At 43.3% G+C, this 17,322-nt stretch overlaps 1 protein-coding gene across 1 annotated transcript in view; it reads left to right on the top strand.

Moving 5' to 3' along the window:
- Positions 1-6,295: 6,295 nt before the first annotated feature.
- Positions 6,296-17,322, top strand: part of COL2A1 (collagen type II alpha 1 chain) — a gene marked incomplete at its 5' end in the record, with an annotated part of 88,989 nt that continues 77,962 nt past the window's right edge. The window contains 6 exons of the mRNA XM_083351587.1: positions 6,296-6,389; positions 11,030-11,236; positions 13,706-13,722; positions 14,377-14,409; positions 14,534-14,566; positions 14,662-14,715. Coding sequence (XP_083207713.1) covers positions 6,296-6,389; positions 11,030-11,236; positions 13,706-13,722; positions 14,377-14,409; positions 14,534-14,566; positions 14,662-14,715 — 438 coding nt within the window. The remainder of the gene's footprint in view (positions 6,390-11,029; positions 11,237-13,705; positions 13,723-14,376; positions 14,410-14,533; positions 14,567-14,661; positions 14,716-17,322) is intronic.

Here is a 17,322-nt window from a genome sequence, read left to right as displayed (position 1 = left end):
GACAGTTACTTTCTCTGCAGGCTTTCCCACTGAACTACATTCCTTCCATGTGCACAAACTCTCATTCCAAAATAAAATATCCTTCCAGGCTTATTTTATAGTTTTTTTATAATTTAAGAGAAAATGCACTATTTTAATTGGTAAAAATAAAATTGCGCAAACTAAACACAACACCAAACTACCTCTGAGTAAAACTGCACTGCAACTAGATTATTTCATCATTCTCAAACTTGAGGCAGAAAACTTGTATTTTGGACTTAGCATTAGGATACCGGATCTGGACATGAAGTGTGTTAATACTACTTTACAATGCCTTGGTAAGGCCACACTTGGAATACTGTATCCAGTTCTGGTCACCACGATGTAAAAAAGATGCTGAGACAAAGAGTACAGAGAAGAGCAACAAAGATGATTAGGGTACTGGAGGCTAAAACATATAAGGAGCGGATGCTGGAATTGGGTATGTCTAGTTTAATGAACAGAAGGGCGAGGGGTGACATGATAGCAGTGTTCCAATATCTCAGGGGCTGCCACAAAGAAGAGGGAGTGAAGCTATTCTCCAAAGCGCCCGAAGGCAGGACAAGAAGCAACAGATGGAAACTAATCAAGGAGAGAAGCAACCTAGAACTAAGGAGAAACTTCCTGTTAGAACAATTAAATCAGTGGAACAACCTGCCTCCAGAAGCGGTGAATGCTCCAACACTGGAAGTTTTTAAGAAGAGACTGGACAGCCATTTGTCTGAAATGGTGTAGGGTTTCCTGCCTGATCAGGGGGTTGGACTAGATGACCTCCAAGGTCCCTTCCAACTCTGTTATTCTGGACTACAACTTCAGAATGATTATTCTGAAGAAGCCCAAAGACACAAAACCTTGCTGCCACCTAGCTGGTCGTCCGGATAGGCTGCACTAGGTTCTCTGTTGGGGTTGTCTAGTCTTGCTTCTTTCCTATTTCCCTCCCTGTTTGGAAATTTCCCCCAGTTGGAAACTCCTCCCCCCCACGCCAATCATCTGCCAAGCAAAACGCTCCTAACGAAACACGGCTCAAACTCTCTGCCATTTATCCTCTTTCTGGGCGCCAAGCTTCAGCCACGTGCGCCGGAGAAGCAGAGTCAGGCCAGTTCAGCTGCGCGCGCAGATGGGCACAGTCTGTCCCGCCGAAGCCAGCAGCTCCGCCCTCTGCCCACCGGGCGCCTGCACTCTTTTTACTACCTTACATCCGCTGGAGATCAATCTGGGTACATGTCCGAAGCCTGGCTCTCTTCAGCTGGGACATGGGAGAGACCCTTATTGTTTGTCTTCCATGCGGTCCAGAACCCACTACACAATACTTATTGCTGGGGAAGGCGGCTGTCCACCAAAGGGGCTTCTGGGCTGCTGCCGAAACTTTTAGGTCTTCCTACATTTAGTGGGACTTAGTGTTGAGGAAGCTGACGCCCAGCCTTCACAGTCGACTTTTTCTCTCAAGAGAGATCTCGGGCACCAGCAGTGACATTTACCTTTGACCATCTTTTCTCTCCCGGGAAATGGCGATGCAGTCAATGGGAAGAGGACGGGAAGGGTTGGGATAGCGAGTATCATCGTGTGCAGTGGGGACATGGGGTGGGTAGGGGGTCACACTCATTAGCCGGTACATTTCTCATACCCCTCCGAAAGGGAAAAGGGGTCAGGAAGGGTGTTCTGTTGCAGGAACATTGTATCGTGAATTTAATTCCTTGTTAAGACACTTGCTGGTCTGTTTAAGCAAATTTAGTCACATTTAACGGCCCTTTCCAGACAGTGAACTCATAAAGCACCTGGTTCATCTGAAATACCTTTATTTTGCATGTAGAAGGTTACAGCAGAGAAGGTGTGGTCAGGTGAAGTCTGGACGGTACTTTAAGGTTGAAAGACAGTAACAGGATTACTGTCCGCATGGCTTGTGTTCAGATGTTACAATGGAGGATGGAACACAAGGGAACAAGGAGAAGGAGGAAGTCCAACCCAGAAGGGGTGGATCCTAGTACAGCATCATGAGCAGGATAGGAAATACATCACAAAGGGGGAAGGTACTGGTAGACCCAATTAGCATATTATAATTTCCCAAGAACAGCCACGTGGTGGCAGCACAGTCCCCGTTTGGTATTTCATAATACCACCATATAAAGCCCATAACGGTAGTTATGCAAATGCAAATGCAAATACACGTTTGTGGTTTGTTGTTGTCAGAAAACACCTAAGAAATATAAGTAATAAATCTGAGAAATAGATATAAAACTGAGAGATATAAAAATTAAACATGCATACATATAAACGTAAACTTCAGAGATATACAAAAAATAAACATGATATATGAGGCATAAAACCTGAGAGATATAAGAAGTAAACATGTGTCCATATAGGACATAAAACCTGAGATATATAAAATAAACATGCATATACAGTGCAATAATAAGAACTGCCATTCTAGGCTGAGGTTTTGCTTGTTGCGTTCAAGACCTGAAAGATATAAAAGAACATGCATATATATTGCAATAATAACAATTGCCTTTTCAGGCTTCAATAGTCTGGATCAGGTTGAAGGCACTTTTCTTCTAGAAGGCAGGATTCAAGAAGGAAAACGAGTTCAGTCTTCAAGAGGCAAAAAGCAGGACAAGTTCTGCGATGGTCTGGTGAAAGTTTTGGTGTCTTTCGAGTCTTGAGCTCGTTGGACATTGAACAGAACAAGGTCTCTAACTTGAAGATCGGAGTTAAGATGGGACGTGTGTGACTGGAGCATGACTTTGATGCTCCCCGCCATGCTGCTCCCCGCCATAATTTGAAGCAGGGTTGGATACAGGTGTTTGCTGTGTATTGCCTAGAAGTGGAGCAGGATGCATGGCCGTATCGTGGTTGTCGCTGCCACATTCTGTGCACCTGATGAAGGTTTTACAATTTTTAGCAAAATGGTCATATGAGGCACAGCACCTGTAGCATATTCGAAGTTTTTAGAGGACCTCTTTCCGCTCTTGTACAGTCATTGCTCTAAGCTGACGACATTTCCTGAGAGGGTGTGGTTTTTTTGAATAGGACACTGATGATTAGGATCATCATTCCCACCACCTGAATCACTCCATTGAGGAGGAAATGGTGCAGAATGTGAGATGTCACCACCTGAATCCCTCCATTTAGGAGGAGATGGTACAGGAGGCGAGATGTCCGTCTTTCTTGTAAACACAGCAATATGTGCGTCACTGTGTTTATCTGTGTTATTATCATACCTTGATGATGATGATGATGGAGCAGGCACACTGGATTGAGGGTGGTTGAAACTGTGATTGTTTCTTGTCCAGGTATGTCTGGATGGAGTGGCCACATTGGGTGCAGAGTGGTTGAAGCTGGGATCATTTTTCCTCCAGGCTTGTTAACAGATGAAACTGCAAAAAAATGAAAATGGGGGATAGAGGACACCATAGTGTTCTTTGTATTCTGATCCTTGTTGTGTCCATCTCTCCTGCAGGCCGTATGGCAGTTTTGACACCACTGGAATGACGCCATAGGAGGTGTCTAGGAAGGCTAGACCAGGTAGAAGTGGGTCTGCTTTTGCCGATTCTATCTCTGTGAGGAGATCACTTAGTTCCTGGAGCTTTCGATTGTCTTTATTGCTTATGTTCGGAAAGTTGTATAGTCTTTGTAAAATAGCATTCAGTATTGCTTCTGGGCTGCCGAAGGCTTGTTCAAGTCGAGCCCACGCATAGGCGAGACTTGTCTCTGGAGTCAGGGTACGCTGATCTCACTCTTGCAATAATGGCTGTAGATTCTGGCCCTAGCCACTTTATGAGTAGATCGAGTTACTCCTTGGTGGTAAGGTGGAGATCAGCAATAACGAGTCTGAAGGTTGATCTCCAAGATCTGTAGTTCTCTGGACAATCATCTAACTTTGAGAGGTTAGCAGTGATGAGGTCTCGACGAGTCACAAGTGTAGCATAGTTAAGCTGGTCTAATCTCTCATTCCTTGATTCCAGGGAGACCTGTGGTACCCCTTGGGTATGAAGTTGAGGTATTCCAGGATAGAAAGATGTTGCGGGAGCGTTCTGTTGTGGCGCGGTCCCTATGGCTTGTGCTGGCTGTCGATTAAACTGTTGTTCATTCGTGGCATTTACGGGAACATTGACAATAGGCACAGCTGCGTTGTGATGTTGAGGAGCAGGCCTTTGCAGGCTCGGGGTCCCTATGACATTCATAGGAAGTGCATAAGATGGCCCTGCAATGTAGTGTTGAGGTGTCGGCTGATGCAGATTTAGGGTTTGTGTGCTGGTGTTGGGAAGCACAGCTGATGCACCTGTGTTGCCTAGAAGAAGAGGTGTAGGCCCTGATAGGCGCGGGACTTCTGTGCTATTTGTGGAAAGCACGGTTGACACACCTGTGTTGCTTTGAAGAAGAGGTGTCAGCCCTGGCAGGCACAGGACTTCTGTGCTCTTTGAGGGAAGCACGGTTGACGCACCTGTGTTGCTTTGAAGAAGAGGTGTCAGCCCTGGCAGGCACAGGACTTCTGTGCTGTGTGTGGGAAGCACGGTTGACGCACCTGTGTTGCTTTGAAGAAGAGGTGTAGGCCCTGGCAGGCGTGGGACTTCTGTGCTGTGTGTGGGAAGCACGGTTGACGCACCTGTGTTGCTTTGAAGAAGAGGTGTAGGCCCTGGCAGGTGTGGGACTTCTGTGCTGTGTGTGGGAAGCACGGTTGACGCACCTGTATTGCTTTGAAGAAGAGGTGTAGGCCCTGGCAGGCGCGGGACTTCTGTGCTGTGTATGAGTAGGATAGGAAATACATCACAAAGGGGGAAGGTACTGGTAGACCCAATTAGCATATTATAATTTCCCAAGAACATCTACGTGGTGGCAGCACAAAGGGAGAAATTGAATGAAATTGGGGCAGGGGGAAAGGGGCGGGGGAGGGGGCAGGATTCTGCCTATTTGGTGGTTTGCGCCCACTCAGTTCAGGCAGCGCCACTCAACCACCTTATCCATCGCTGTGAGGTAGTCAAAACTCAGACCACCTTCCCGAGCCATTTCCCCAGCGTTAATTCAGAGTTGATCTGGGTCATAAATGCTCTATTGCCAAACGCCCCCCCCCACACTTTCCTTCACGTTAAAGCGGCGGAAAGGGTGACCGTAGAGGGAGGGGGAAACGGGGGGTGGTGAAAGAAACGGGGAGATTTCTTGGGCCAAGCTGGGAAACCATTCGCAAACGGAGGATTTCAACGGGAAATATCTAGCAGGCCAGGGAAGAAGTGATGTTGAAGCGTTTTGAGAGGGGGGGGGGAAGAAAAGGGGACGTGATGGACGGGTCTTGGGAAAGAGAATATTAACACTACTATTGATCAATCCAGATTAATTCTAGTTTCCAATCTGTTGAGTACAAGGAAGAAACCGTTTTGAAGCAACTGCATTTTCCCAATGCCAAAAGGAAAAAGGCCACGGGCCTAACAGTCAGGCGACAGGTGGGAGGGCAAAGCGCTCTCCGTCCAGACCGGACTGATCCTGCGCGCGTTTTTGTACAGGCAAGCTTTAAGAATCTGGATAGTAGTCAAGTAGTCCAGTCTCAATTGCCGAGCTGTAGAAAAATCGGATGCAAGAAAGCGGGAGACTGACTCTGCAGGAAGGGAAGTCAAGGCGACGCCGAAGTTCTTCTTTGCCTTCTGCCTCTCTTAGCTGAGCCGCTGCGCTCCAGCCAGATTCCCAGGTCGGCGGCTCGGCGCGCGCTCTTCTTCTGCCAAGGCTGCTTCTTGGAGGGCGAGAGATGGACGGGGGGGGGGGGGAGTGATGATGGAGATTCATTCATACGAGGTCTGCCAGCCGCCGAAGCGGGAGGGGGTGGTGGTGGTGGTGGTATGAGTATCTACGTATAGAGCGGGGGCTGGAGAGGAAAGAGGGCCACGCGACCCCTCCCTCTCGTCTGGTTGCCACCCGTTTTTGGCTGCAGGAGTTGCACTTGAGAAGATCGATCAGGAGGAGGGGTCTCGGGGACAAGGCTGAAAGCTCAGGTTACAGCTCAGCTGGGGGGCAGGGGAGGTCTGAGACCTGGGCATATACACGGGCTGCTAGAAGGCAGAGGGGAGCATCAGCCGCGGTGCTTCAGCCCAGAGCCCTGGGCAGTTAGCCGGGTTTCTGCTGGGCCTTTGCTACTTTTGGATTCTCTTGCTGTTTGTTAAAGACAACGGAGGATCGGGTGCATGAAGGCTCGGTAGCTACTGGGGGAACTACTACTACCACCACCATCACCATCTCCTCCTCTTCCTCCTTTCTCATCCACGCAAAGGTCCTGCATGTCTAACATTTAGACATGTTCAGCTTTGTGCATTCAAGGACTCTAGTGCTCCTGGCAGCTACTCAAGTAATTTTATTAGCAGTTGTCCATTGTCAGAATGAGGATATACGTAAGTTATACCTTTCTTCCTCTTTTTCTTCTCCAGAAAGCAGGTGAAAAGCAAGTGGTTGGGGAAGTATAAATTAGGGGAGGGGGGAAAAAATCAGGAGAACAAGCAAACTTTTTTTAAAAAAAAAATCACTTGTGGGTTTGTACAATTAAATTTCCTCCTTTGAGTTAGTCTCCCTCCATCTCCTTCTCGTTTCTCTTCTTTTGGCTCCTCAAATTCTTTCCTGCTGCAGAGAGATGCTGTTGCATCCTCACAATTAGTCTGAAATCCCAATCTGTTCTTTGTAATGCTTGGCTACTCAAAAACAAGAGCTGCACTTAGCACAATCTGATTCAAGCGCTGTACCATTTCTTCTCTGGGCCTTCCGGCAGTGAGTGGGGTGAGCTGGGGATAAGGTTATTATTATTATTATTATTATAAGTGATTAAATTGTTATATGCCTTCATCTAAAGATCTCCAGAAAAGAAAACGGTGTGGTAAAAAAAAAGTCATATTCTCAACTCGCACAGGATAAATGACCCCTCCAACCTCTTGGCGGAATGAAAGAGTTAACTGAACTGATTTGTACAGGGGCTCTCATAGGAGGGATTCGGACAAAAGAGAACATAGCAGGAAGATTTTGTGTGTGTGTGTGGGGGGGGAATCACAAAGAAAGATCTTTATGCATAAAATGTCCCTCCCCTAGTTCAGTTAAGGATGCGGAGTAAGGTGCAGATGGAGTTCCTGGGGAATTTGATAGCAGTTTTTTTTTTTGGTAGCTGAGGGAGTAGAAGGAAAAATTTCCCCAACTCAAAAGAGGCCACCTGAGGGGTACAAAACATTCCAGAGGCACATCAGTCCATTTGTTCTACTCTCACTCTTCAACACACACACACACACACACACACACACACACACGAGGGCGTGGGAATCCTTCCTTCCTGTATATTAGGGAATTGTGTATAACCATCCCAATCCCACCCACCCCTTCTTCTCCCCAAAACTTTTATCAACTTTCCCTTCTAATCCTTACAAAATCAAAGGCAGGTTATCTCTCTTTTCTGCCGCTCACTGGGAGAGCTTTTGTTGTTTGCAGTATTATTCAAAAGTGGAAGAGGGAAACTTGAATAGGTAGAAACCTGTATTTGGGGCAGGTTTTTTTTTCCTGTTTGAATTCCACCCTTTCCTCCATAATTCTCCAGACTGTAAATCAGTTGTGGGGATTATATCATGAAAGTGAGGTGAGGTGGAATTTCCTTTTTTTTTTGCTCCTGATCTCAGGCTTTGCTTTTTCCCAGTGCAAAATCCCAAAGAAAAGGAGTCAAGTTCTTTTTTTTATTATTAATACGCTATAATCTCTGCAGTTGAGTCTTCTGAGTTGGTAAGAGAAAGAGCCCTTGCCTCAGGGTGGGTCAAAAAAGGGGAATTGACCTAGGTGCTTAGCCCTACTGATCAAAAGGTATTGCTATTCTATTCTCTGCTTCTAACAACAAAAAACCGATCCCTTATGAAAATATGGGAGGGCTACAAGTGAAGAACAGTATAGGAAAACTGTGCCAGTCTATGGTGGCAAAAAAACTCCAGGAGTCAGGAGTGGCACTTTTTCTGAATAACACACTTTATTTAGAGGCACAAGCTTTCAGTGAACCAAGCAAGGCAATTGCATGCTGAAAGTAGCCTGGAAAAACTCTGAATCTTGGGAGATGATTTGTAATTCCCAATTGTAACCAGGTGCTCTTTCTCCTATTAATCAGCTGGTCTGCAGAGTGGTAAGTGTAGACTTTCTAGGTTTTGCATCTTTTGTCACATCATTGAAAGGATGATGGCTTGGAGATTCAGAAACATGCTGGAGAAGCAAAGTGTTCATCAGAAAATACCATTTAATTGTTTTTTTTTAAAAAAAGCATATTTTCATATTGTCGCTTTTTTTTTTTTAAAAAAGCATATTTTCATATTGTCGCGAAGGGGAAAGTTTTTAGTTACTTTAATCCTGGTGCTTATTTGGAGAGTCTCATTTTTTTTTTACACACTGGTTTTTTTTCCCAAGTGTTCTCCCAGGTTAGGGAGTAAGCTGAATCCTTGCTCTGTGCAGGTTTATTTGCCTTGAGCAGCAATAGCTTCCAGATGCTGAAAAGCTGCCCATGTTTATTTAAAGTAGTCCCTACTGGAGCAATGTGAATTGCACTCTGTGTGCATTTGAGAAAAGGTCCATTCATGAGTGGAGGGTCCCTTGGGCTCCAACTGGCTCTGCTGACTTGTGCACAATAGCCCCCCTGTCATATTGCTGCTGCTGTCAGGCTTTTGCTAAGAAGTTAAAGGGGGGGGGGAAGAGATGCAAGTGCAAATGAGGCACATTTTTCATGTACTTGTTTTTTCTGATCCTTTCCCTATGAAGCACAATTTCTATTTCACTAAAATAAGGAAGGGTGGGGCAGTGGGGGGAAGAGAATAAGAAGTGGAGTTAATCTGATGTTTAGATTAGAGCTCCAAAGTCTTTCTTCTTCTGCCTTCTGGTTTGAACTCTCCCACCACTCTCCATCTGCCATATCTTTCACTGATCTGACATTAGTTTGGTCTTCTGTTGCCTAAAAGAAAGACCACTGGATGTTATACTCTTCCTTAGAGTTATCAATTAGTGATTCTTAGCTGCAGGTTGAAACGGATTGGAACAAATTGGGTGGCCTCTAATATCCTCCCTTCCCCATTGTAGCCAAGAATTAGTGCTAGGGGTTGCAAAGTGAGTCAGTTATGTGGCCCGATGTAACTGTTCTTAAGCCCTAAATCTCTTCCACCAGAAATGCTGTCATTTCAGCCAAGTGGCTCATCAAACCACCATGGAACGTGAGACTATGCTTGGTCATGAATGATAGTTTGCCAAATGGAAAAGTCTGCTGAATGCAGATTGAGGGAACTCCAGCTCAGCATTCTTGGTAGAAGGAGGGGGGAAACTACTACAGTTGAGCTAAGATTTAAAGATAACTTACACACCTGTGGTCAAGTCTTTAGGATTGCCAGGTATTTTTTATGAAGTTGGTATCACTGTACCCAAGAGATAATATATAGCAAGCAAAATATGTTTGATGCAGCAAGAAGTAATAAAGACAATGCAGGAACAATCTTGGGCAAGTAATTGCTATTTTAGCTCTTACCCTGGAAGTAACTAATACTCTAGCAATATCTTACAGGGATCTATTACTCTAATTACCTTATAACTATCACTGGGTAATACATACTATTGCATACGAGTAGGCATTATCCTGCAGCAGAAGTAACTAATGCCCTAACCTTTATCTCACAAATACCTACTACCCTACTTATTACTTTGCAAGTAATTATTATCCTGGCTCTTACCTTGCAGGTAGCTATTACCCAAGCCATTACTTCACAAGTAAGCATTGTCTTGCCTCTTGCCTTTGATTTTGTAAGGATTAGAAGGGAAAGTTGATAAAAGTTTTGGGGAGAAGAAGGGGTGGGTGGGATTGGGATGGTTATACACAATTCCCTAATATACAGGAAGGAAGGATTCCCACGCCCTCGTGTGTGTGTGTGTGTGTGTGTGTGTGTGTGTGTGTGTGTGTGTGTGTGTGTTGAAGAGTGAGAGTAGAACAAATGGACTGATGTGCCTCTGGAATGTTTTGTACCCCTCAGGTGGCCTCTTTTGAGTTGGGGAAATTTTTCCTTCTACTCCCTCAGCTACCTATAGCATCCTAGCACAATTCATATAACTGATGGTGAGGATAAATGAAAAAAATGTAATGTGCTAAGTGTCTTGAGCCCACATATTTGGTAGGAAGGAACCCTAAAAGATACTGTATTTATTCAGCACTTCTAAGATCACAGCTGGGGTACTATCTAGGATTCTGGGTGCTACATTTCCAGAAGGGGATTCAAATGACAGAAATGATGACACAGGCATTTGTAAGACATTTCCTAGAGGATATACGGAAGGAACTTGGGATGTTCAGCCTGGAGAAGCAGAGACTGAGAAGAGTCACGATAGCCATGTTCAGGTACATGAAGGGAAGCTAAAGGAAAGTGTTCAAGACTGTTTTCCACAGCTATAGAAATTAGAATCAAAAATAATGGCCGTAAACTGCTGCTACCTAGATTTATTTTAAATATTTCCTGACAGTAAAACCTATGCATCAGTGGAACAGTCTACCCTGGGGGTTCTGGATTCTCCATCTCTGGGTTTTTTTTAAAGGCTGGAGAGCTACCTACCTTGGATGGTTTAAATTGGTTACCCTGCACATCGCTGAAGATTGGACAGATGTTCCTCATGATCCTTCCAGGTCTACAATTCTATGATAATCCCTACACTGGCATGAGATTTTTGGAGTTTACTTAGACTCCCAAGCCAGTATTGTTATCATCCTTGTTGTGAGGAACCCTGAGATAAATGTACGGGTTCTATTGATGTGGAGGTGGGGATGGGATTGGGAACGGCCAACCCAAGGCCTTTTCCCTCTATTTGGGAATAGCAAAATGCCCTTGTTGTAATCTGTGGGAAGTTGATGAGATGTTCTTGAATGGGGCAGGTTGGGAATAATGAAGGGCAATGTTGGATCGCTGGGACAAATGCTGCTATTTCTTTCGCTCTTGATTCCTGCTGCGTTTGTCTCTTTAACCTGCTTTCTCCTTTCCCTTTCCTTCTGGCACAGGGGAGGCAGGCAGCTGTGTACACGATGGGCAGACATATAGTGATAAAGATGTGTGGAAACCCATACCCTGCCAGATCTGTGTTTGTGACACTGGCATTGTCCTCTGCGACGATATTCTCTGCGAAGAAATGAAAGACTGTCCCAGGCCTGAGATACCCTTCGGAGAATGTTGCTCTATATGTCCAACTGATCAGTCCACCACCAGTGGTTGTAATTTATTTATTTCTATTTCATATAAATAAATTACCTGAGAGATAATAGCACTAAAAGAAGAAAGATTTAACAGCAGCCATGGATGTGACTCTCAGATGTTTTCGCATCCATGAAAGGCAATTGCTGCAAAAGGCTACTTCTCACAATTCCTCAAACTGTGTTTATGACATAGAAGAGATGAATTAGTTGAACCATGAATGTATGACAGGAGGAGATGGGAAGAACTGTTGACCAACTATTAACTTGTCTAAGGCAGCCAACCAGTCCATTAAAAGTACAGGCATTTTAGAGCGAGACACATTTCTAGAAATTTCAAAAGTTTTCCCCAGTAAATAGAAGGTTTTTAACAACTCCTGCACCAACTTTTTCTATGCCCAATTGTATTTACTGTTGCTTGCTGGGCACGTAAAACATTGAGGAAGTGGGAAGAAGCTTCATAATGCTAAATATATCTTCCAGTACACAATGTTGAACTGTGATTTCTGTGTCAGAATTTACAGGGTGACCTAGAGAATGGGAAATTCTTTTTTTACAGTACTATGAAAATGGAAAAGACTAATCGGGTATTAGTATCAGGCATCATCAGATGGCAAAACCTTTACCATGGGTTTTTTGAAGCACAAGGAATCTCATTCCTAATATCTAAATTTAATGATGTGCAGAAATTGCAGCTTGTGGCTACCATTAAAAAGTGATGCTGCTACTGAATGCATATTTATATAGTTTTATTAAAAAACACTAATAAAGTATTATTAGTGTACCCGTGTTCAATAAAACTGAAGGAGTGTTAGCAGCTAATCTTTTACATCCTATTAATGCCTCTGTGTAATTGGCACATATTTTCTAAACGGTACCCGTTGCCTTATGCTATAACAGCTTTTCACTTAGTATGCCAATCAAAGTTGCATAAATATATATATATATATGTAAGGGTCAAGTATGAGGAACAGTACAGCACTCCTACTGAAGGCTAGCATTGTTTGGAAGGGTGTAAAATCCTGGAGTAATTTTGGAGTCACTGAGCACATCACTCAAGAGATACAGTAGAAATAGATAGCAGTTCTCCTTTTGGAGAAATGTGTTTACGATCAGGATCAGAGCAGAAAATGTATATGGTTCAGCCTCAGGAAATCTACGAGGGTACGCTTAAAAAAAAGTCAAGATAATTTTGATAGAATGATCACAGCGGCCATTTTTTTACTTTTTGCACTCCACATGCACACCTGCCTAGTAGACAGCTCTGGCTCCTCCCATAGGTTAAATCTCTCTGGAGCCTTAAAGTCCCTTAAGGAATTTCTGGTTCATTAATTGAGGGAGTGGGGGAAGAGGCCTCAGCAACAAGAGGTCAACCTTTCCCCTTGCGTGAACTTCACAAGAATGACCTAACTTTCATACCTCAAGTTTGGGAGATGATTTATAATGCTTCCCTGCCTCACCTTGTGCTGCCTTGAGGTCCTCTTTTCCAGAGCAATGTCAGGAAAACATCCACCATTTTTCAGTTTCAAAAGTAGTTTCCCCACCCCCACCCCCTTCTTAACATGAGGAATTGTTGCAACTAGAAGTGGCCTTTTTTAACCCTTTCCCCTCTTCTGGCTGTCTGAGGCTCCGCTAATTAAAAGGGAAGCCTCCAGAAGCAGAATAACAGGGAGACTGCCAGGAGAAGTAAAGGGTTGAGACCTGCAAAAGTTAACCGTGGTTTTTCTGTGTATTGTTTTTTGCAATTAAGCTGATTGTGGCTTTTAACCTCTGTGTTTTGCCTCATGTATCTGTTTTTTTGTGTTTTTTTAAAAAGCCTACACTTCTCCCCCAAAGCTATTGTTTGCTTATTTAATTGATCTAACTATGTTTAATGGCGATGAGTTTCACTAATATTTTTATTATTATTTTGTCGGGAAGCTGCTTTTAAACAAGTAGTCCCATTTTGGAAATCCCAACTTCCTCCAGTCAGTGGGATTCTCAGTTCTCTCCTTCCATTCTATGCAAATTTACCTGGAAAGAGAGTTCTAAATGAATACAGTCTTAAAACAGACAACATTGCTTTGATAAACCTGAACTGCTGCAATTCCTGTGGGCAAAATGGAATTAAAGTTAGCTAGCCTGCTTTAGCATGGCTTGCAATGAATTATTCACAACACTATTATTCTCTCTGTGCTTGCTTGTTTTGTTACTTTACATTCCCAATGTAAAAAAAAACATCCTCTGCCCCTTGTATTCCTGGGACATCATTATCTCCCACAGAGCCATGATTTAAAATAGGGCAAGCACTGAAATAACGAAGATCTCCTGTCTGTTTCCTTGGTTTAGTTACAGGTTGCCCTATGTTCCTCTCCGTGTTGTCACATGCTTCATGAATGAACAGACTGAGGACATTTGTGTACTCAAAGTTTCATATATAGTTCTATTTTCAAAACAGTTCTGATGTTTTCTTCTTTTCTCTCTCTCTCCCTCTTTCATTCTTAACAGGGCAACCTGGTCCCAAGGTGAGACAACTAAACACTATTAATAATCACCATTGTCTGTTAGCACCCCCAAGGTTTGCCAGCTATGTGAGAAGTGCAACAGGGACTTGCATCATTGATTGCTGTTCAATTGGCAGCGTTATTAATTCATTCATAACTTCTGTTGATCTGCTTAAAAAAAGAAGTGTAGTATTACTTATCACTGAGTCCCCCAAAAGCTAATTTCTGCAGAATGAGATGCTATAAAAAACACTGTTGTGGCTACACATTCTTTTGGGCTTCGACTTCAGCCTGAGGGAGAAGACAGTTCTTCAGAACCAAACGATGCAATAGATAGTTATCATGAATTATGACAGAATCTGGCAATGAATATGAATAGCAATCTGACAGCCTCCTATTGAAATTGATGAAATAATTGCTTTGCTCCAGCCAGATGAATATTTTACTGACTAAAGTCTGTTCATGTTTTAGGTAAAATTATGCTTAACGTAGTTGCAAAACTTGGAGGTTAGATACTCTCTAACACTTTGAAACCTACAGTTCCCACAGGCTATCTATTGCTGTAGTGTTATAAAGTTAAAAATGTAGACTCGGAGTTCAAGATGCACTAATTGACTGGCTTGGGATGTTTGGTTTGGTTCCCACCCCTAATTTTACACATTTTTGATCTAGCAGGGTCAAAAGGGAGAACCTGGTGATATCAAGAATGTAAGTTTCAAATTTAATGCATCCCTTTCTAATTTTCCTTAAACCCTGATTGTACGAAATATATATTTGACTGAAGTGATTTTCTGTATATTTTCTTCTTTTTCTTCTCTCTCTTTTGGTTTAGGTTGTAGGACCAAAAGGCCCTCCTGGACCACAGGTAGTGGCGTATTCTGCTATCTTATTTACATGTATTGAAAAAAGAGGGTTTTTGTTTTAAAAAAGGGTTATTAATGCTCTCATTACCTTCTGCAGGGACCTTCAGGTGAACAAGGACCAAGGGGAGAACGTGGAGAAAAAGGAGAAAAGGTAAGACCAACTATACCTGTGTGGTATTTAATAAACTAAACAGGCTGCAAGTCTATTTATACTTAACTCAGAGTAAGTTCTAAGCAAAGTGGAGTTTGCATCCAATTCAGGGTGTCTAGTGCTGTAGTTGTAGAATACCATTCTCTATGTCAAATTAATATTTTTTTGCAGCAGTAATCCGTCAAACCCTCAAGGCAGGTCCATCAGCATTAAATCTTGGAGTTCATATTGAAGTCATACACATCACAAGAAGTGTGGAAGAAGATCACTTAAGTCATGATTGGGTGTAAGATGAGGGATTAATAACCTGACCGAATGTACTTCTAGACACCTCCCTTACCTGCAGAATTGTTGATTTACTGAACCAGCCCAAGGCATTTGGCTGTGTGTAGCTAAGCCTCTCCCATGCATACATACATCACTGCATTCAGCATCCAAGTTGTACTGACGATTGAATTCTGCTTTCAGTGCTCACAGTGCAATGACATTTTGGTGGCCCAGGATAAGCTATTTTAGGATTGCAGGGAGCACGGTATTGAAATGTTTCTTGATCTCCAACATTTATCACTTGAGATAATTACCAATGACTATTCTGCAATAGTCCCCATCCCTTCATGGATTACTGCCTTGTCGTGGCGAAGGGGCTTGTGTAATTCAATGAAGCTATGAGCTATGCCGTGCAGGGCCACCCAAGACGGACAGGTCATAGCAGAGAGTTCTGACAAAACGTGATCCACTGGAGAAGGAAATGGCAACCCACTCCAGTATCTTTGCCATGAAAACCCTATGGACAGTACCAAAAGGCAAAACGATATGACGCTGGAAGATGAGCCCCTCAGGTCGGAAGGCGTCCAATATGCTACTGGGGAAGAGCAGAGGGCTAGTACTAGTAGCGCCAGAAAGAATGAAGCGACTGGGCCAAAGCCGAAAGGACGCTCAGCTGTGGATGTGTCTGGTGGTGAAAGGAAAGTCCGATGCTGCAAAGATTTTTTCTCCATAGGAACCTGGAATGTAAGATCCATGAATCAAGGAAAACTGGACGTGGTCAAACAAGAGATGACAAGACTGAACATTGACATCTTAGGTATCAGCGAACTAAAATGGACAGGAATGGGTGAATTTAATTCAGATGACCATCAGGTATACTACTGTGGGCAAGAATCCTTCAGAAGAAATGGAGTAGCCTTCATAGTCAATAAAAGAGTAGGAAAAGCAATACTGGGATACAATCCTCAAAATGACAGAATGATCTCAGTTCGAATCCAAGGCAAACCATTCAATATCACAGTAGTCCAAGTCTATGCCCCAACCACCAGTGCTGAAGAGGATGAAATTGACCAGTTCTATGAAGCACTACAGCACCTTATAGAACTAACACCAAAAAATGATGTTCTTATCATCATGGGGGATTGGAATGCTAAAGTAGGAAGCCAAAAGATAACTGGAATAACAGGCAAGTTTGGCCTTGGAGTGCAAAATGAAGCAGGGCACAGGCTGATAGAATTCTGTCAAGAGAATACGATGGTCATAGCAAACACTCTTTTCCAACAACCCAAGAGACGGCTCTACACATGGACATCACCAGATGGTCAACACAGAAATCAGATTGACTATATGCTCTGCAGCCAAAGATGGAGAAGCTCTATACAGTCAGTAAAAACAAGACCAGGAGCTGACTGTGGCTCAGACCATGAGCTTCTCCTTGCAAAGTTTAGGCTTAAACTGAAGAAAGTAGGGAAAAGCACTAGGCCAGTCAGGTATGAATTAAATCATATCCCTGTTGAATATACAGTAGAGGTGACAAATAGATTTAAGGAATTAGATCTGATAGACAGAGTGCCTGAAGAACTATGGACAGAGGTTCGTGACATTGTACAAGAGGTAGCAACCAAAACCATCCCAAAGAAAAAGAAATGCAAGAAAGCAAAATGGCTGTCTGAGGAAGCTTTGCAAATAGCTGAGGAAAGGAGGGAAGCGAAAGGCAAGGGAGAAAAAGAAAGATACACCCAATTGAATGCAGAATTCCAGAGAATAGCTAGAAGAGATAAGAATGCCTTCTTAAATGAACAGTGCAAAGAAATAGAAGAAAACAATAGAATAGGGAGGACCAGAGATCTTTTCAAGAAAATTGGAGAAATGAAGGGAACGTTTAATGCAAAAATGGGCATGATAAAGGACCAAAATGGCAGGGACCTAACAGAGGCAGAAGAGATTAAGAAGAGGTGGCAAAATTACACAGAAGAACTATACAAGAATGAGCTTAACGTCCCTGATAATCACAATGAGGTGGTCACTGACCTCGAGCCAGACATCCTAGAATGTGAAGTGAAGTGGGCCTTAGAAAAGCTGAGCAACAACAAAGCTAGTGGAGGTGACAGTATTCCAGCTGAGCTATTCAAAATCTTAAAAGACAATGCAGTAAAAGTGCTACACTCAATTTGCCAGCAAATTTGGAAAACTCAACAGTGGCCACAGGATTGGAAAAGATCAGTTTACATTCCAATTCCTAAGAAAGGCAGTGCCAAAGAATGTTCAAACTATCGCACCATTGCACTCATTTCTCATGCTAGTAAAGTCATGCTTAAAATCCTACAAGCTAGACTTCAG

This window comes from Vipera ursinii (assembly GCF_947247035.1).
Source record: "Vipera ursinii genome assembly, chromosome: 2".
Lineage (NCBI taxonomy): Eukaryota > Metazoa > Chordata > Lepidosauria > Squamata > Viperidae > Vipera > Vipera ursinii.
The sequence above is the reverse complement of the archived record's forward strand: the minus strand, read 5'-3'. Positions and strand labels throughout refer to the sequence as shown.